At 42.2% G+C, this 22,293-nt stretch overlaps 1 protein-coding gene across 1 annotated transcript in view; it reads left to right on the top strand.

Annotated features, from left to right (window-relative positions):
- tmem163a (transmembrane protein 163a) overlaps nt 1-22,293 on the top strand; it is a 231,348-nt gene that overhangs the window by 198,563 nt on the left and 10,492 nt on the right. The window contains exon 7 of the mRNA XM_072259697.1: nt 7,673-7,784. Within this exon, the coding sequence (XP_072115798.1) occupies nt 7,673-7,784 (112 nt within the window). The remainder of the gene's footprint in view (nt 1-7,672; nt 7,785-22,293) is intronic.

Here is a 22,293-nt window from a genome sequence, read left to right as displayed (position 1 = left end):
GAAATGGTGAGAGCAATAAAGAGATCGAGACCAACCTCCCCAGGGAAAGATCTGATATGCTCTGTGATGCTAAAAAATCTAGGAGAAGGAGCGCTCTTGAAGTTGCTGCATTTTTATAACAGAGTGTGGGAGGACGGCAGATTACCAAGTGCATGGAAAGAAGCAGTAGTAATTCCAATAAGGAAGCCTGGTAAGGATCCGTCAAAACCCACTAGCTACAGACCAATTGCATTAACATCAAGTATATGTAAGATAATGGAAAGGATGATAACAGAAAGGTTATCGTATGAGCTTGAGAAGAGGAGAATGCTGGCAAGTTATCAGAGTGGTTTTAGAAAGGGAAGGAATTCCATGGACTCAGTGATAATGTTAGAGACTGAAATAAGGAAGGCCCAGGCAAATAGAGAGTCAGTAGTGGCAGTGTTCTTTGACATTGAAAAAGCCTATGATATGATGTGGAAGGAAGGATTATTAATTAAACTGCACAAGATGGGGGTTGGTGGGAGAGTTTTTAATTGGATTAAAGATTTTTTGTTTGGTAGAAAAATTCAAGTTCGGATTGGATCAGAAAGATCAAAACAGTACATAGTGGAAAATGGCACACCTCAAGGTAGTGTGATTAGCCCGTTACTTTTCATCATTATGATCAATGATGTCTTCACAAAGGTACCAGTGGATATAGGTAGGTCACTGTTTGCGGACGATGGGGCCTTGTGGAAAAGAGGCAGGAACATGGACCATATAATCAGGAAACTACAAGAAGCAATTGATGAAGTGGTGGAGTGGGGTTATGATTGGGGATGTAGATTTTCAGTAGAAAAAACTCAAACTGTATTTTTTACTAGGAAAAGAGTTGAGGTAGGGAAGAAGTTAAGGCTGTATGGGGTTGAATTAGAAAGAGTTGCATCATTTAAATTTCTGGGAGTTGTATTTGATTCACAATTAACATGGGCAGACCATATCAGGAAAGTTGAGGAGAAATGTAAAAAAGTAATAAATGTGATGAGATGTTTGACTGGTAGAGAATGGGGAGCAAGTTGTTCAGCTTTGAAGAGAATGTATGTGGCTTTAGTGAGATCTGTGTTGGACTATGGAAATATAGTATATGGATCAGCAACTAGGTCTCTTATAAGGAAACTGCATGTGATTCAGGCTTAGGCCTTGAGAGTGTGCAGTGGGGCTTTTAAAACATCACCAGTGTCAGCCCTACAGGTAGAAATGGGAATAATGCCTTTGGAACTAAGAAGGATGCAACTGATGGCAAACTACTGGGCTAACTTGCAGGGGCACAATGATTCTCACCCTGCTAAAGGAGTGTTGCAGGAGTGCTGGGAAAATGGGAGGTTTCAGAGGGATACCTTTAGTCGGGTAGGGAATGATATCGCGAAAGAATGTGGAGTGTTTGATCTGAGGATAAGTCCTTCAGTAGTTTATCCGGTTGTAGCTCCATGGAAGCTTGTATGGCCTGACATAGACTGGCATTTGTTAGAGGTAAAAAGGAAAGGAAGATATAAAACAGATTTGGTAAATGCATTTAACTGTCATGTGATGGAAAAGTATAGTGATTATGCTCACATTTATACGGATGGTGCGAAGGAACCTGAAACAGGAGTGACAGGGTTTGGGGTGGTTATACCAGCAAAAGAAATTGGAATTAGCAGAAGAACATCTAATAAGTTAGGAGTGTTTACAGTGGAGATGCTGGCAGTGTTGGTTGCGTTGCAATGGGTGCAGAAAGCCAGACAAGTCAAAGCATTGATATGTTCAGATTCATCTTCAGTTCTAGCAAGTTTAATGTCTTTTCACACAAACAGTCAGCAAGATGTACTTTATGAAGTCCTTCAGTTAGTTACAAGAATTGCAAATCAGGGAGGTCAGGTAAAATTTCTATGGGTTCCAGCACATGTAGGGGTGAAGGGGAATGAGAGGGTGGATGAGTTGGCAAAGAGGGCATTAAAGAAAGAAAGAGAATGTAGAAATACACATTAGTATCAGTAAAGCAGTGGTTAAGTGTGTAATCTGGGAAAAAGTCAACCAAATGTGGCAAGAAAGATGGGACAGGGAGGGGAAAGGGAGGCATTTATATCAAATACAAAAGAGTGTTGCAGGTACGAGGGTAGGTAATGGAAACAGAAGAGAGGAAACTGTGTGGACTAGGTTAAGGCTGGGGCATTGTGCATTAAACAAAACATTGAAAATGATAGGGAAACACCAGACAGGATTGTGTGAGGAATGTCAGGAAGAGGAGTCAGTAGAACATGTAGTTCTGTGTTGCAGGAAGTATGGGATACAGAAAGAGATGATGAGAATTAAACTAAGGGAGTTGGGGGTGCAGGAATTCACATTAAAAGGGTTGCTGGGCATGGGTGAGAGAGCACAGGTCCAGGTATTTTTAGCGTTTTTAAGGGATACAGGGGTTTTTTATAGGATATGACGGATAAACAAGAATAGGGTACTAGGATGGTCAAAGATGGCAGGGTAAAGTGTAGGTTTGTGTGTGTGTGCGCGCAAGATTGGGTGAAGGGATTTAGATTATATGTCTAGTGCACATTCCGGAGCAGAAGGGGGCAGTAATGCACCATTAAGCTGGATGCCAACCGCCATAAAACAAGACACAGACAGACAGACAGACTCTGTTTCCTGCCAATCAGCCAACGCTCTATCCACGTATGTAACTTTCCCGTAATTCCATGGGCTCTTATCTTGTTAAGTAGCCTCGTGTGGCAGGTTGTCAAAGGCCATCTGAAAATCCAAATATACTACATCCACTGCATCTCCCTTGTCTAGCCTACCTATAATTTCCTCAAAAAATTGTAATAGGTTTGTCAGGCAGGATTTTCCTTTAAGGAAACCATGCTGAGTTCTGCCTATCTTGTCATATGCCTCCAGGTACTACGTAACCTCATCCTTGACAATCGACTCCAACAACTTCCCAACCACCAATGTCAAGCTAACAGGTCTATAATTATCTTTTTGCTTCCTTGCCCCCTTCTTAAATAGCGGAGTGACATTTGCAATCTTCCAGTCCTCCGGAACCATGCCAGGATCTATCGACTTTTGAAAGGTCATCGTTAATGCCTCCGCAATCTCCACAGCTACTTTGGAGTCGGAAGGTGTTGAATCATTTTGGATAGAGCAAAGGAACCACAAGGGTAAAAAGACCCTGATGGGAGTTGTATACAGACCCCCAAACAGTAGTAAGGATGTGGTCTACAAATTACAATAGGAGATAGAAAATGCATGCCAAAAGGGCAATGTTACAATAGTCATAGGGAATTTTAATATGGATATAGATTGGGAAAATCAGGTTGGTGGGGATTCCAAGATGGCATATTTTCTAGAATGTTTCCAAGATGGCTTTTTAGAGCAGCTCATGGTTGAGCCTACTAGGGGATCAGCTATTTTGGATTGCATACTGTGCAATGAACCAGAATTGATTAGAGAGCTTAAGGAAAAAGAACCCTTGGGAAAGTGATCATAATATGATCGAGTTCACCTTGAAATTTGAGAAGGAAAAGCTAAAGTCGGATGTGTCAATATTTCAGTGGAGTAAAGGGTATTACAGAGGCATGAGAGAGGAGCTGGCCAGAATTTATAGGAAAAGAACACTGGCAGGGATAATGGCAGAGCTGCAATGGCTGGTGTAACACTAGCTTCGCCTAGTGGCTTAACATAGGGAGTGATAACCCCCTGCCCGGCCAAACTTAAGAAATCTCATTTGGGTGGATGCTGTGCGATGTGTCCCCTGTTACAAATCAGTACCCCGAAATAATAAACAGTTATTATATGCAATTAAATGTTTAAGCTTTATAACTCTTACTTTGACTATGTGGTTAGTAGAGAAACGAAATATATATATATATATAAAAAAGGGCCCCAAATCTTAGTAAATAGTCTGTGCACAAAGTTGGAGCTCACACATAGGCCGATCGGTCCCCAACGACCTCCTCCAATCATTGCTGCCTTTCGGACCCTCGCTCTGAGTCCACCCTGTCTAGCGGTCTACCAGTCCTCTCCATTCACATCTTCTCTCTTCATCTCTCTCTCTCTCTCCCCCTCTCCCCCCCCCCCTCTCTCTCTCTGGTAAAAGCCCACAAAATCAACTGCTTCCAGATTCACCAGACAGGACAACAAAATCCTGACTGGCTAGCATGCAACCACAGTCCTGTTATCTCCCGCCATAACCCAGACATTGCTGCTACAGAGAAACCATTACTTCAGCAGTGAACATTACAAAAAAAACATTACATTAGCAATGAAACCTTACGGTGCGTTACACTGGAATTTCTGGAAGTAATTTGGAAGGCACACAATATATACATACCAAAGAGGAAGAAGTATTCTAAAGGAAAGATGACATAATCCCGTGACTAACAAGAGAAGTCAAAGCCAACATAAGGTTCGTCCATCGTCATCAATGAAGACCTCGACACTATTAGTACTTTTTTTAACGGGGTTGAGTTGCTAGCTCAACACTCAACCAGCCACGGATGGAAAGCGTGCCTGGGAGCAGCCCGACTGGATTCGAACTCAGGAACCTTTGCTCCGGAGTCTGGCACTGATGTCACTGCGCCACCAGCCAGCGATGGTGTCAAGACTAGCGCTTGATTTGGATTTAAGTGAGGGAGAGTTGCGTAGCGTCAGCCTCACTCTCTCTTCCCAATTCCCATCAGGATCCAGTGGCAAGACATGAGTCGAGACGACTGGAGATGGGACTAGGCACAGTGGATGACAAGGACATCTTCTGTGTCTTGTCAAGCTCTACACGTTCCACGACGCTTGCAGAGACCGCCTTCTTGACCGTTGGACCTTCCATTGGTCTCGTTCGCTCAGGCCGCCAGAGTCTGTCTTCACATGCTAGGATAGACATCTCCCTATCTCACCGAGGGTTTGAGACCCGTCGGCTACCCTCATCTGGTTTAGCCGGCTTGTCGAAGCTGTTGCCCGGGATGTGGCTGCTGTCACGTGCAAATAGCTACGGGGAGCCACAGGTGAGAGCTGAGTTCCAGGTGGGGACAAAAGGTGGACAAACCGCCCTGAAAAGGACGCGACATGTTCCCCCACCAGAGGTGCTACCCATCCCTGATGCCCCATACACCCCATAAGCCAACATAAAAGCCAAAGAGAAGGCATATAATAGAGCAAAAATACTGGAAAGTTCATGGATTAGGGAGCTTTTAAAAACCAACAGAAGGCAACTGAAAGGGTCATTAAGAAGGAAGAATGGAATTGGAAAGTAAGCTAGCCAATAATATTAAAGGGTATACCAAAAGTTTCTTCAGATACATGAAGTGTGAAAGAGAGGCGAGAGTGGACATCAGACTGCTGGAAAATGATGCTGGAGAGCTAGTAGCAGGGGATAAGGAAATGGAAGAAGAATTGAATTAGTATTTTGCATCAGCCTTGGCTGTGGAAGACAGTAGCAAAATGGTGGGAGTTCCAGGGGTCAGGGAAGTATGTGAAGTTACCATTACTAGAGAGAAGGTTCTTGGGAAAACTGAAAGTTCTGAAGGTACATACCTAAGTCTTCCTGACCAGAAGGTGTACCCCTCTCCTGAACTGAAAGAGACAGTTGGAGGGATTGTGGAGGCATTAGTAATGATCTTTCAAGAATCACTAGATTCTGGAATGGTTCCAGAAGACTGGAAAATTGTAAACGTCACTCCACTCTTCAAGAAAGAGAGAGGCGGAAGAAACTATAGGCCAATTAGTCTGACCTCAGTGGTTGGGAGGATGTTGCAGTTGATTATTAAGGATGAGGACTCAGGGTACTTGGAGGCACATTATAAAATAGGCTGTAGTCAGCACGGTTTTCTTAAGGGAAAACCTTGCCGGGCAAATTTATTGGAATTCTTTGAGGAATTAATAGGCAGGATAGTCAAAGGAGAATTGGTTGATGTTGTGTAGTTGAAGTTTCAGAAGGCCTTTGACAAGGTGACACCCAAGGCTGCTTAACAAGCTACGAGCCAAGGTATTACAGGAAAGATTCTTGCATGGATAAAGCAGTGTCTGATTGGCAGGAGGCAAAGAGTGGGAATAAAGGGAGCCTTTTCTGATTAGCTGCCGGTGACGAGTGATGTTCCGCAGGGGTCTGTATTGGGACTGATGCTTTTTACGTTATATGTCAATGATATAGAGGCTGGAATTGATGGCTTTGTTGCAAAGTTTGCAGACGATACAAAGGTAGCTGGAAGGCAGTAGTTCTGAGGAATAATAGAGGCTACAGAAGAGCTTAGACAGATTAGGAGAATGGGCAAAGAAGTGGCAGATGGAATATTGTTTCAGAAAGTCTATGGTCATGCACTTGGTAGAAGAAATGAAAGATTTGACTAGTTTCTAAATGGAGAGAAAATACACAAGTCTGAGGCGTAAAGGGATTTGGGTGTCCTTATGCATGATTCCCTAAAGTTGCAGGTTGAGTCTATGGTGAGAAAGGCAAATGCAATGTTAGCATTCATTTCAAGAGGACTAGAAAATAAAAGCAAGTGTGTAATGTTGAGACTGGTGAGGCCTCACTTTGAATATTGTGAACAGTTTTGGACCCCTCATCTTAGAAAGGATGTGCTGATACTGGAGAGGGTTCAAAGGAGGTTCAGGAAAATGATTCTGGGATTAAACGGCTTGTCATTTGAAGAATGTTTGATGGCTCTGGGCCTGTATTCACTGGAACTTAGAAGAATGAGGGGTGACCTAATTGAAATCTATCATAAGGTGAAAGGCCTTGATTGAGTGGATGTGGAGAAGATGTTTCCTATGGTGGGAGAGTTTAAGACAAGGGGACACAGCCTCAGAATAGAGGGGTTTCCTTGTAAAATGGAGATGAGGAAGAATTTCTTCAGCCAGTGGGTGGTGAATCTGTGGAATTCATTGTCACAGGCAGCTGTGGAGGCTAAGTCTTTATGTATATTTAAGACAGGGGTTGACAGATTCTTTATTTTTTTGGGACATGAAAGCATGTGGGGAAATGTAGGAGATTAGGGCTGGATGAAAATGTGACAAACCATGATGAAATGGTGGAGCAGATTCGATGGGCCAAATGGCCTAATTCTGGTCCTATATCTTATGGTCTTCTGACCTTATATACATACCTCTGACCTGTGATGAAGTGCATATACTGATCCCTGACCTATGATGCAGGGTTTATACCTTCCTCTGACATACGTTGAGTTGTATATACTGACTTCTGATCTATGATGTAGTGGATATACCTTGTGATTTAAGGTAGATAATACGATGAAGCAGCTTTAGATAGTTAGCCCTTCAATTCTGGGACTGGGATGACTGACCTGCATCAATTACAAGTTAATTATCAATTATCATTTACTAATGAGCTTTACTTTGAAGCTACTTGAGATGTTTTGATACATTATAATTGCTATTAGTGATGTTGTAAATTATTTATACACTTTCAAATATTGGTTCAGAATCAGATTTATTAGCACCTACATATTTCATGGAATTTGTGGTTTTGCATCAAAATACAAAACATGAAAAATACTATAAATTATGAAAATAAATAGTATAAAATAAAAGGAATATTAATGTAGTGTTCATTGGCAGAGTTTGTAATATAACTGACAATATCTTTGCTTATATGCTTAAACATTTCAGTTGTATATCTGGATATGAAGAAGATACCTTTATTTCACTAAACACCTGTTATTTTTTTCAGGATGATTTCCTTTTTAGTGTATCCATTGTAAGTGGAATCCTCTGTAGTATTTTGGCTGTGGTTAAATTTATGCTTGGTAGAGTCCTCACAAGCAAAGCCCTGATAACTGATGGTGAGTATTGACACTTTGTTAATATACTCTTGTTATGTGGTCAAATTAAATTATTTTTAAAAAATTGTTCACTTAATACCAAGGGCCATTGGAAATGTAAGGCAACAATTACATGTTGTGACTAAAAAAAATAGAATCACAAAATCAGAAAAAAAATGATAACAGTGAAATATTTTTACTTTCCTTGTTTCTGTAAAAGGAAACTCATAATCCTCCCTCACTTTCCTACCATTTCTCTATATTTTTAATAATTTTACTTTAAATACCAGATCTAAAGAATTAAATAATTGTCATTTTCATCATTTGACCTGTTTAAGTAGAATTATTTTTCTAGCATCATTGTTTTCATTCAAATACAACAACCTGTATTTAGGTGGAACCTACAGAGGAGTAAAGTGTCGTAAAGGACCTCACAGAGCATACAATGTAAATACTAGAATTAGGAGTAGTCCTGAAATTGGGATGATTGACCTGCATCAATTACTTACCAACTTTGCTGTAAAGTTACTCTCCAACTTGCTCTGCCATTCAATATGATTGTAGTCTGTCTTTTACATCCCAGTACCAATTTCCTGCACTAACCCTACATTCTTTCATTTCCTTAATAAACAAAAACCTTTAAATTTCTGCCCTGAATATTCCCACAAGTGAGCCTTCCTGGTCTCCTTGTGTGGAGAATTCCAAAGATTCCTTATCGTCCAGGTGTAGAAATTTCTTTTCATCACTGAGCTGTATGGCTGACTCCTTTTTACTGAGGCTGTAAACCCCAGTTCTACTAATTCCAACCAGCAGAAACATCATTCTGGCATACGTTTGGTAGCACATATTGAAGGGATGATTCCTGTAGTATCTATAGGAAGCCCTGCCTCAAGAAGGCAGCACCTATCACAAAGATGCCCACCACAGGGATGATACCATCATCTCGCAACTCCTGTCAGGCAAGAGGTATGTAAGCCCAAAGTCTCACGCCATCATGTTCAAGAATGGTAACTTCCCTTCAACCTTTCCAAATCACTACAGTTTAGCAATGTATGACCACTTTGATCACCTTGCATTAAAATGGACTTTTTTTTGTTCTGATTGTGTTCTTTCTTTTAAAATTGTGTGAAACCTTTTTACCTCGTGTGGGCACGTGGCCAAGTGGTTAAGGCATTGGACTAGCTACCTGAAGGTCGTGAGTTCGAGCCCCAGCCGAGGGAACGTGTTGTGTCCTCGAGCAAGGCACTTAATCACACATTGCTCTGCGACAACACTGGTGCCAAGCTGTATGGGTCCTAATGCCCTTCCCTTGGACAACATCGGTGTCGTGGAGAGGAGAAACTTGCAGCATGGGCAACTGCTGGTCTTCCATACAACCTTGCCCAGGCCTGCGCCCTGGAGAGTGAAGACTTTCCAGGCACAGATCCATGGTCTTGCAAGACTAATGGATGCCTTTAAAAACCTTTTTATTCTGTCATCTGCCCCATTTTCAGTCCTTGGCCTGAAACATTGACTTTCTATTACCTGCTGATTTCCTCTGGCATTCTGTGTTTGTTGCTCTGGATTTCCAGCATCTGCAGAATCCGCATAATATAAGTTTAATTTGTACTTTTTTCCTGTGATCACTGCTTCTCTGATGTTCTTTGCCTCTGATGCTGCTGTGATTAAGTCTTACATTTCACCTGTGCACACGTGGACGTACAATAAACTTGAGAAGCAAAAATAACAAATCCTTGGAAGCACAAAACTCTAAAAGGAATGTGATTTGTCTGTGGTGGACAAGAAATATAAGTATAATATTAAGATAAAGGAAGAGTTTTATAAGTTGCTGTAGAGCTCAGCAAAGGAGGATAAGAAATTGATAAAAAATTGATAAAGTAGAGCATGATATAATATGAGAGTAGATTGGTGGGTGGTGAGTAACATAAAAATAGATGATAGCAGATTTCGTATGTGCACTGGTGAGGACATCCTCTGTCACTTACAGACAGAGACAGGAGAATTTCTCCTGCTAATAAAGAACCAGTAGAGGAATTTACAGTCTGGAAATACGGGTCTTTAACAATAGTGGATACTTTGCAAAGTTCCATAGATTCTGGATTTTTTTTCGATGGATTGGAGGGTAACAGAAAAGCAAAATATTTGCTAAGTGATAAGAGATTGAATTGTGTTGATATTCACAGAAACCTAGCTATGGTTGTGCTAGAACTATATGCATGTGCAACATATGATTAATAGGACAAATGGTACGTTCATATGTCATAAAGTATTACTGATGACATACAAATGGTATGTTCATAGGTCATACATCATATTAGACACTGGAATACTACATCACAGTACAGGCCCTTCAGCCTTCGATGTTGTGCCGACCCATATATTCCTTAAAAAAAATTTCTAAACCCACACTACCCCGTAACCCTCTATTTTTCTTTCATCCATGTGTCTGTCCAAGAGGCTCTTAAATACCCCTAATGTTTTAGCCTCCACCACCATCCCTGGCAAGTCATTCCAGGTACCCACAACCCTCTGTGTAAAAAACCTACCCCTGACGTCTCCCCTAAACTTCCCTCCCTTAACTTTGTACATATTCCTTCTGGTGTTTGCTATTAGTGCCCTGGGAAACAGGTACTGGCTATCCACCCTATCTATGCCTCTTATAATCTTGTAGACCTCTATCAAATCCCCTCTCATCCTTCTATGCTCCAAAGAGAAAAGTCCCAGCTCTGCTAACCTTTCTTCATAAGACTTGTTTTCCAATCCAGGCAACATCCTGGTAAATCTCCTCTGCACCCTCTCCATAGCTTCCACATCCTTCCTATAATGAGGTGACCAGAACTGAACACAGTACTCTTAAGTGTGGTCTCACCAGAGATTTGTAGAGTTGCAACATGACCTCTCTACTCTTGAACTCAATCCCGCTATTAACGAAGCCCGGCATCCCATAGGCCTTCTATCCTATCCTATCAACCTGTGCAGCGACCTTGAGGGCTGTATAGATTTGAATCCCAAGGTCCCTCTGTTCATCCACACTCTCAAATAACTGACCATTAACCCTGTACTCAGCATTCTGGTTTGTCCTTCCAAAATGCATCACCTCACATTTATCCGGATTGAACTCCATCTGCCACTTTTCTGCCCAACTCTGCATCCTGTCTTTATCCTCTTGTAACCTTTGACAACCTACAGCTCTATCCACAACTCCTCCAATCTTCATGTCATCAGCAAACTCACTCACCCATCCTTCTGCCTCTTCATCCAGGTCATTTATAAAAATCACAAAGAGCAGGGGTCCCAGGACAGATCCTTGTGGCACTCCACTAGTCACCAACCTCCAGACGGAATACTTTCCTTCCACTATTACCCTCTGCTTTCTTCCTTTTAGCCAGTTTTTTTATTCAAACAGGCAAGGTACCACCGATCCCATGCCTCATGACTTTCTGGATGAGTCTCTCGTGGGGGACTTTGTCAAATGCCTTGCTAAAATCCATGTAGACCACATCTACCGCACTACCCTCATCAATTTCTTTTGTTACCTCTTCAAAAAACTCAATTAGGCTCATGAGGCACGACCTTCCTTTCACAAAACCATGTTGACTATCCTTGAGTAGACTGTACTTCTCCAAATGCTCGTAGATCCTATCCTTAAGAATTCTTTCCAATAGTTTGCAGACCACCAACGTAAGACTCACCGGTCTATAGTTCTCAGGATTCTCCCTATTACCTGTTAAAAACAAGGGAACTACATTTGCCATTCTCCAATCCTCCAGCACCTCCCCTGCAGCCAAAGAGGATTCAAAGATAATAGCTACTGCTCCAGCGATCTCTTCTCTCACTTCCCACAGCAACCTGGGGTATATCACATCTGGCCCTGGGGACTTATCAATCTTGATGTTTTTAATAAGATCCAACACTTCTTCCTTAATCTCCACATTGTCTAACACACAGGCCTGTTCTATTTCGACCTCACCCTGATCAAGGTCCTTTTCACTTGAGAATACTGAAGCAAAGTATTCATTTAGGACCTCCCCAACCACCTCCGCCTCCAGGCACATGTTGCCTTCTTTATCCTTTAGCGACCCCACCTTCATTCTTGTCATCCTTCTGTTCTTCACATACACATAGATCGCCTTGGGGTTCTCCTTAATTCTACATGCCAAGGCCTTCTCATGCCCCCTTCAAACTCTCCTAAGTCCTTTCTTAAACTCCTTCTTGGCTACCCTATATTTCTCATGAGCCCCTCCTGCTTCCTGCTTCTTATATCTAACATATGCTTCCTTCTTCCTCTTGGTGAGTTGCCTCACTTGTTTCGTCAGCCACGGTTCCCTTTTCCTACCATTTTTTCCTTGTCTCAGTGGGACAAACCTATCCTGAACCCGGCACAAGTGGTCCCTGAACTTCCTCCACATTACTTCTGTGCTTTCACCCTTGAACATCTGTTTCCAATTTACTCTCGCTAGTTCCTGCCTCATCCCTTCATAGTTAGCCCTTCCCCAGTTATGCACTTTCCCATTTTGTCTGTTTTGATCCTTTTCCATAGCTATGCTGAAGCTAGGGGAGTTGTGGTCACTCTCACCAAAATGTTCCTCCACCAAGAGGTCTGCCACCTGACCAGGTTCATTACCCAGAACTAGATCCAGTATTGCCTCTCCTCTCATTGGCCGATCCACATACTTCTTGAACACACCTGACAAATTCAGCCCCATCTATCCCCCTTGCAGTCAGGAGGTGCCAGTCAATATGAGGGAAGTTGAAATCACCCATAACTACAACCCTGTATTTCCTGCACCTTTCTAAAATCTGCCTGCTTACCTGCTTCTCGGTGTCCCGAGGGCTATTTGGGGGCCTATAGACTACTCCCAGCACAGTGATTGATCCCCTCCTATTTCTGACTTCCACCCACACCGACTCAGTGGACACTTCCTCTGCAGTGTCCTCCCTTTCTATAGCCGTGATACTATCCCTGACCAGTAACGCTACTTCCCCCCTCCCCACTTTTCTACCTCCCATCCTATTCCTTTTAAAACGCCTAAACCCCAGTACCTGCATCAGCCAATCCTGCCCTTCCTCCAGCCAAGTTCCACAACATCGTAGTTCCACGTACTGATCCATGCTCTAAGTTCATCCCCTTGATTCCTAATACTCCTAGCATTGAAATAGACACATTTCAACCCCTCCAACTGGCTACATTTATGTTTTGTCCCCTGCCTGTCCTTCCTCAGTCCCACCTCAGTCCAGTTTGGACTGTCCTGCCCTAACTCCCATGTGTTATGTAAGACCATAACACATGGGAGCAGAATTAGGCTATTCAGCCCATCAAGTCTGCACCACCATTTCATCATGACTGATCCCGGGTCCTACTCAACTCCATACACCTGCCCTCTCACCTCGATGCCCTGACCAATCAGGAATATACCCACGGACTTGACTTCTGCCGCAGACTTGGGAGAGCATCTCACAGATTCGCCACTCTTCGGCTAAAAAATTCCTTCTTATTTCTGTTCTAAAAGGTCACCCCCAATTTTGAGGCTGCACCCATTCCTCTACCCATGCCGGTATATTACCTGTAATGCCAGAGGATTTTATCTTAAGCAGCCTCATGAGAGGCACCTTATCAAATGCCTTCTGAAAATCCAAGTAAATGACATCCACTGCCTCTCCTTTGTCCAGTCTGCTTGTACTTCCTCAAAGAATTCTAACAGACGTGACAGGCAAGATTTTCCTTCACAGAGACCGTGCTGACTTTGACTTATTTTATCATTAGTCTCCAAGTATCCTGAAACCTTTTCCTTAACAATAGACTCCAACACTTTGCCAACCACTGAAGTTTGGCTAACTGCCCTGTAACTTCCTATCCTTTGTCTTCCTTCCTTCTTAAAGTGTGAAGTGACATTTGGAATTTTCCAGTCCTCCGAGACCATGCCAGAATCAAGTGACTCTTGAAAAATCATGACCAATGCATCCGTTACCTCTTCTGCAACCTCTCTCAGGACTTTGGGCTGTAGTCCATCTGGCTCGGATGACTTATCCACCTTAAGACCTTTCAGTTTGCCTAGCACTTTTTCCTTTGTAATAGCAATACCACTCACTCCTGCTCATTGACACTCACGGACCTCTGGCATACAGCTAGTGTCTTCCTCAGTAAAAACTGAAGCAAAGTACTTACTAAGTTCATTTGACATTTTTCAGTCACCATTGCTACCTCACCAACATCACTGTCCAGTGGTCCAATATCAACTCTCACCTCCGTTTTATTCTCTATATAACTGCAAAAACTTTTAGTATCTTGCTTTATGTAATTGGCTAGTTTGCCCTCGTATTTTAACTTTTCCCTTCTTATTGCTTTTTTAGTTGCCTTTTGTTGGATTTTACAAGCTTCCCAATCATCCAATTTCCCACTTACTTTTGCTACATTATATGCCCTTTCCTTGGCATTTGGGCAATCCTTGACCTCTTGTCAGCTACAGTTGCCTAGCCTTGCCTTTTGAGAACAACTTCTTCTCTAGGACATGTCTACCCTGCACTATGTGAACTATTCCCAGAAACTTCAACCACCTTTCTTTTGCCATCATCCCCGCCAGTATTCACTCCAATCCACCTGGGCAAACTCCTCTCTCGTGCCTCTGTAATTCCCTTTATTCCACTGTGGTACTGAGACATGTGACTTGTGCTTCTCCCTCTCAAATTGCAGTATGAATTCAATCATATTATGATCACTGCCTCTGAAGGGTTCCTTTACTTTAAGCTCCGTAATAAGGTCTAGGTTATTACACAATGCCCAATATAAGATGACCTTTCCCCTCGCAGGCTTGAGCACAAGCTGCTCTAAAAAGACATCTCATCGGCATTCAACAGATTCCCTCTTTTGCGATCCAAAACCAACTTGATTTTCCCAAACCCTTGCATATTAAGTCCCCTATTACAATTATGACATTACCTTTATTACAAGCCTTTTCCGGCTCCCTTTGCAATCCCAACCCCACACCTTGTCTACTATTTAGAGGCCTATATATGATTCCCATAATGGTTTTCTCACCCTTGCAGTTTCTTAACTCCACCCACAAAGATTCAACATTCTCTGACCCTATGTCATCTTTCTAAAGATGTAATTCCATCTCTTGCCAACAGAACCACACCACTGCCTATGCCTTCCTGCCTGTCCTTTAGATACAAAGCATATCCTTTGATATTAAGCTCCCAATTCTGAACAACTTTCAGCCACAACTCATAGGTGCCCTCAACATCATACTGACCAATCTCTAATTGTGCCACGAGTTTGTCCACCTTATTCTGAATGCTACGCGCATTTAAATACAGCACCTTCAATCCTGCATTCTTCACCTTTTGGAATTTTGCCTCTGTGATACAACTTAACTCCTTGCTCTGTCTGCAGTTGTACCCAATCACTGGCTTGTTCTTCCTTATACTTATTTTACATATTACATCATCTACTTGTAAAACTGTTGGCTCACCATCGTACTGGTTCCCATCCCCCTGGCATATTAGTTTTAATGATGTATTACAGATTCATCAGTATTATCGGTCATCAATATTACTGTTGACATACAAATGGTATGTTCATAGATCATATATCATACTGCATTACTTTTTTTTATTATTAATTTTTTATTGCAACACCAACAAATTACATTCAATACAACCAGTTGCCAATTACATTTTGACTGTTTAACCCAGCCACCCACAACCTTCATCACCATCCCCCCTCCACCCCTCATCCTCTTCCTCATCCCCAAGCCCCTCTCTCCCCCCACCCCTCTCCCCTCCACCAACTGAGTAGTAGTGCATACACAGACAGAGCATTTCTATTTTAACAAAAGATCTTTTAAGTTCGATATCAAATTTGTCCACCTTAAGATTGTGTTTGGTCGTGCATCATTTACTCTTGCTGATGAAAGTTCTAGGTAAGAAATGTCCAAAAAGCTCCGAAGTCAGTGAGTATTTGAAATATCATGGGGAGGTTTCCAACGCTGGACTACAATCTTCTTAGCTGCAGTCAGGCCTGCCAGCCAGATTTTACGTGTTTTTTTCCATAAGGGAAAGGTGGGAGTCATCATTTAGAAGATGTACAGCGGGGTCCATTGGTAATTGTACCCCTGTTAGTTCTGTAAGAGTACTGATAACCTTCCCCCACAAACCAAAAACCCCTGGACATTCCCATACAACATGTATAAATGAGCCAATGGCTCCATGGGGGCAAAACGAGCAATAAGGGTCAGGAACCAGTCCCATTTGATGTCTAATTCTCGTGTTAGATATGCTGTATGACAAAATTTCAAGTGTATATACTGATGATTTGGGTTTTTCAAAGCACTGGCAGCATTATCCCAAATCACATCCCAGTCTAACTCTTGTCCCAATTCAGATATGTCCCTATCCCAGGCTTTCATTCCCGATGTGGGCATATCATTCTGAGAGTTTAATTTATCATAGATATATGACACTATCTGTCCTGGAGCACTCTGTATCCAACTTAAAATGGGATAGTCCTTTAAATCTGACCCCGAGGGAATGCCGTAGGCTTTACAAGCTGATCTTACTCGAAAGTAGAAGAAAAGAGAATGTTTATCAATATTATATCAAGATGTCAGTTCTTGAAAGCTAAGGATAGTACGTGCCCCATTAATATCTTGAAGAGTAGTAATACCTTTATCCTCCCAAGTTCCGTTAGTGAATGGTTTCCCCCCAAGATAGAAAACGATCATTGTTCCATAATGGAGATGATTTGCACCATACGCTTTTAAATTTTAGGAATTTTTCTGCTGCTCTAAACACTTGTAGCATATGAGTTAAAATTGGACCGTAATACAAATCACATTTTTTGGTAGACATACCTATAAGGAGAAAGTCCTTCAACCTTATTGGTGCTATTAGCTCTTGTTCTATATTTTTCCAGGACGAAACTTTATCCTCCTCCATCCAATAGCTAAGACTTTTTAATACAAATGCCCAGTGATACAATTTAAAATTTGGACATGCCAATCCCCCATTCGACCTTTTGAATTGTAGAACTGACCATTTTATATTCGGTCTTTTACCATTCCAAACATAGCATCGTAGTAAGGAGTCCAGTTTTTGCCAATATCCTGCTGGAGGTGCAAGTGGGATCATTGAGCTGATAAAATTAATGCGGGGTAAGATGTTCATTTTAATGAGCGATATATGGGCCGGGACTGATGCTGGCAGGTGTCTCCACCTATTAATAACTTGTATTTTTTTCAGAATTAAAGAGTAATTTGTTTTAGCCACAGCTGATAGGGAACTATTAACTTTAATACCCAAGCAGAGGAGCTCATTTGTAACTTTAATCTGGGGAGGAAGAGACACCTTACTTTTATCCATATTAATCAGCATCCGTGCTGATTTTAACAATTTAACTTTGTATCTTGAAAGAAATCCAAATTGCTCCAGTGTTTTTAAAACATAGGGGAGAGTTTGTTGAACATTTGCCATATAAACTAGCGTGTCATCCGCGTAAAGTGATAATGAATGTGATGTTGTACCTATTGTAATAGGGGAGATCTGAGGAGAGTTTCTAATTAAATGTGCAAGCAGTTCAATAGATATAGTAAAAATTAAAGGAGACGAAGGGTCCCATTGTCGTGTGCCCCGTCCTATGTCAAATAACTCTGAGAAACCTCCTCCCACACATACCCGGGCTGAAGGATTAGCATGCAGTTTTTGAATCATATTGATAAGTTTATCGCTGAACTTAAATTCTTTTAGAACTCTCCAGAGATATAGCCATTCAAGGCGATCGAACACTTTTTCAGCATCTAGAAATAGCAGGCCATAGGCAGGCGGATTTTATGTGTTGCACTCAGTATGTGTAAGAGCCGGCAAATATTATCAGATGCGAGACGCCGCTTGATAAAGCCCGTTTCATCTGGGCTAATTATTTTCCCAACTACTGTCTCAAGTCTACTGGCTAAGACTTTGGAAAATATCTTGAGCTCGGCATTTATCAAGGAGATCGGACGGTGATTGGCACACCCCAAGGGGTCCTTACCGGGCTTAGGTATAACTGTGATCAGGGCTGTGTTTAGATCTCTAGGGAAAGCACCATTTCCAAAAGCATAATTTAATGTTTCTAACCATACTGGTCCAAGAATATCCCAAAGTGCTAGGTAAAGTTCCACAGGTATGCCATCTATGCCTGGCGTACGGCCCTTATTTGTAGCTTTGACTGCTTTAAGTAGCTCATCCAGTGTAATAGGAGAGGCTAGAGTTTTGGTGTCCTCTAATGACAACGTAGGGAGGTCTAATCCACTAAAAAAAATCTGTGAAGTCATTCTCAGAAGGAACTGAGCCACTTGTATACAATTCTTTAAAGTAATTCTTGAATATCTCGTTTATTTCCTCTGTTGAAGATACTATTCCACATTTAGCACATCTAATCGCTGGTATAGACCTTTTAGTTTCCTGTTGTTTGAGCGTTAGAGTTAAAAGATGGCTCAGTCCGCTGCCTTCTGCGTAATACTTATGTTTGGTTATATGGATCATATATTCTGCCCTGCTTCTTAATAAATCCTTTAATTCTGCTTGTTTTGTTTTGAGCTCGTTTTCTTTTGTTATGATGTATATCCTTTTGAGATCATTTTCCAAAACCTTACTTTCTTCTTCTAAGGTGGAAATCTTTTGAAGCTGGCTTTTATGTAGGTGAGAACTGATCATACTGCATTACTGATGGGATACAGGAAGTTCATTCAGTCTTGAACCTTGGTTAGCTTTAATTATGATAGGATCAGAATGTTGGAGTAAGGAAGACATTGCAGTTGTATAAAGTGTTCATGAAAACACTTCTGGATTGTGTACAGATTCGTTCTCCTTGCTTCAGAAAGGACATACCGTACTTGCTTCGGAGAATAGTCACAGGAATAATTCCAGGGCTGCTGGGTTTGCCACATGAGTGGGGACTGAGTTCTCTGCAGTTTAAAATAATAAGAGATTTTATTAAAACTAGAGGCATGGGAGCTTTTCCCTTGGCTGAAGAGTGTAGGAACAGCGGTACCATTTCAACCAAAAGGGTTTCTGAGAATTATCCTCACTTGGAAGGTGAGGAAAGAAGTGAACCGTCTCCAGTTTCAGCACATCCTTTCTAAGATAAGGGGCCCAAAACTGCTCACAATACTCCAAGTGAAGCCTCACTAGTGCTTTATAAAGTCGCAACATTGCATCCTTGCTTTTATATTCTAGTCCTCTTGAAATGAATGCTAACATCACACTGGCCTTCCTCACCACAGACTCAACCTGCAAATTAACCTTTAGGGAATTCTGCACAAGGACTCCCTAACCCATTGTATCTCATTTTTTAGTATTTTCTCTCCTTTTAGAAAATAGTCAACCCTTTCATTAAGGGCTTATCAATACACTTCCCGACACTGTATTCCATCTCCCACTTCTTTGCTCATTTTCCTAATCTGCCAAAGTCCTTCTGGAGCCTCTTTACTTACTCAAAACTACCTGCCCCTCCACTTTTCTTAATATCTTCTGCAAAATTTGCAATAAAGCCATCAATGTCATAATTAAAATCATTGACATACAATGTAAAAAGAATCAGTCCCAACACAGACCCTCGTGAAGCACCACTAGTCACGGGCAGCCAATCAGTAAAGGCCCCCTTCATTACCAATCTTTCCCTCCTGCCAATCAGCCACTGCTTTGTCAATGCTAGAACCTTTCCTGAAATACTATGGGCTCATAGCTTGTTAAGCAGCCTTATGTGTAGCACCTTGTCAAAGGCCTTCTGAAAATCCAAGTACGAAACATCAACCAATTCTCCTTTGTCTATCCTGCTTGTTATTTCTTCAAGGAATTCCGACGGATTTGTCAGGCAAGATTTTCCCTTGAGGAAACCATGCTGAACATGTGCCTCCAAATACCCTGAGACCTCATTCTTAATAATTGACTCCAACATCTTCCCAACCACTGGGATCATAAGACCATAAGATATAGGAGCAGAAGTGGGCCATTTGGCCCATCGAGTCTGCTCCGCCTATCAATCATGGGCTGATCCAATTCTTCCAGTCATCCCCACTCTCCTGCCTTCTCCCCATACCCTTTGATGCCCTGGCTAATAAAGAACCTATCTATCTCTACCTTTTATGCACCCGATGACTTGGCCACCACAGCCGCTCGTGGCAACAATTTCCACAGATTTACCACTCTCTGATGAAAGTAACTTCTCCGCATCTCTGTTCTAAATGGATGTCCTTCAATTATGAAGACATGCCCTCTGTCCTGGACTCCCCTACCATGGGAAATAACTTTGCCATATCTAATCTGTTCAGGCCTTTTACCATTTGAAATGTTTCTATGAGATCCCTCCTCATTCTCCTGAACTCCAAGGAATACATCCCAAGAGCTGCCAGACGTTCCTCATACAGTAACCCTTTCATTCCTGAGGTCAGACTAGCTGACCTATAGTTTCCTTTCTAAAGAGGGAGAAGAAGGGAGCGGTAGTGATAGGGGACTCAATAGTGGGAGGAACAGACAGGAGATTCTGTGAACGTGAACGGGTATGTATGTTGCCTTCAAGGGTCAGGGATGTCTCAGATCGTGTCCACAATATTTTCAAGAGGGAGGGTGAGCAGCCAGATGTCTTGGTGCATATTGGTGCCAATGACATAGGAAGGAAAAGCAATGAGGTCCTGAAAAGAGAATTTAGAGAGCTAGGTAGAAAGATCAGAAGCAGGACCTCCAGGGTAGTAGTTTCTGGATTGCTGCCTGTGCCATGCAACAGTGAGGGTAGAAACAGGATGATTTGGCAGATAAATGTGTGGCTGAGAAGCTGGTGCAGGGGGCAGGGCTTCAGGTTCTTAGATCATTGGGATCTCTTCTGTACAAAAGTGATGGGTTGCACCTGAACCTGAGGGGGACCAATATTCTTGTGGGCAGGTTTGTTAGAGCTGTTGGGGAGGGTTTAAACTAATTTGGCGGGGGGGGGTGGGAACTGGAGAAAAAGGACTCAGGATAGGATGGATGGTAAAAAAGTAAAGATAGCATGCAGTCAGATAGCATGGCATCAAAGGGTATGGGGAGAAGGCCGGGAACTGGGATTGAGGAGGAGATAGGAAAAAGGGTGAGCCATAATTGAATGGCAGAGAAGACTCGATGGGCCAGATGGCCTAATTCTCCTCCTATGCCTTGTGGTCTTATGTTCTTCTTCTGTCTCTCTCCCTTCTTGAAGAGTGGAGTGACATTAGCAATTTTCCATTCTACCGGAACCATTCCAGAATCTAGTCATTCTTGAAAGATCTTTACTAATGCCTCTGCAATCTCTTCAGCCACCTCTTTTGGAACTCTGGGGTGTAGACCATCTGGTCCAGGTGACTTATCTACCTTCAGAGTTTCAGTTTCTCAAGAACCTTCTTTCTAGTAATGGTAACTTCGCACACTTCATGACCCCTGACACCTGGAACTTCCACCGCACTGCTAGTGTCTTCCACAGGAAGACTAAAGCAAAATACTTATTCAGTTCATCCACCTTTTTCTTGTCCCCCTTAGTACCTCTCCAGCATCATTTTCCAGTGGTCTGACAACCATTCTCACCTCTCTTTTACACTTTATATATCTGAAGAAACTTTTGGTATCCATTTTAATATTATTACCAACTACCTTTGTAGTTGCCTTCTTTTGGTTTTTAAAAGCTTCCCAATGCTCTAACTTCCCCTTAATTTTTGTTTTATTATATGCCCTCTCTTTGGCTTTATATTGGCTTTGGCTTCTCTTGTTAACCACAGTTATATCACCTTGCCTTTAGAATAATTCCTCCTCTTTGGGATGTTTATATCCTGTGCCTTCCAAATTGCTTTCAAGAATTCCAGCCATTGCTGCTTGTCCAATGTTCTTTTCCAATCAATTTTGGCCAGCTCCTCTCTAATGCTTCAATAATTCCCTTTACTCCATTGTAATACTGATATATCTGACTTTAGCTTCTCCTTCTCAAATTAGACCATAAGACATAGGAGCAGAATTAGGCCATCTGGCCCATCGTGTCTGCTCCGCCATTCAATCATGGCTGATCCTTTTTCTTTCTCCTCCTCAACTTCAGTTCCTGGGCTTCTCCCCATAACTTTGATGCCGTGTCCAATCAAGAACCTATCAATCTCTGCCTTAAATACACTCAACGACCTGGTCTCCACAGCTGCATGTGGCAACAAATTCCACAAAGTCACCAGCCTTTGGCCCGAGAAATTTCTCCTCATCTCTGTTTTGAAAGAGCGCCCCTTTATCCTGAGGCTGTGCGCTCTTGGCCTAGACTCCCCCACCATGGGAAACATCCTTTCCACATCTACTCTGTCTAGGCCTTTCAACATTCAAAAGGTTTCAGTGAGATCCCCCTCATCCTTCTGAATTCCCTTGAGTACAGACCCAAAGCCATCAAATGTTTCTCGTATGAGAACCCTTTCATTCCTGGAATCATCCTTGTGAACCTCCTCTGGACCCTCTCCAATGCCAGCACATCTTTTCTAAGATGAGGGGACTAAAACTGTTCACATTACTCAAGGTG

This window comes from Mobula birostris, chromosome 6 (genome assembly GCF_030028105.1).
Source record: "Mobula birostris isolate sMobBir1 chromosome 6, sMobBir1.hap1, whole genome shotgun sequence".
NCBI classification, from domain to species: domain Eukaryota; kingdom Metazoa; phylum Chordata; class Chondrichthyes; order Myliobatiformes; family Myliobatidae; genus Mobula; species Mobula birostris.
The sequence above is the reverse complement of the archived record's forward strand: the minus strand, read 5'-3'. Positions and strand labels throughout refer to the sequence as shown.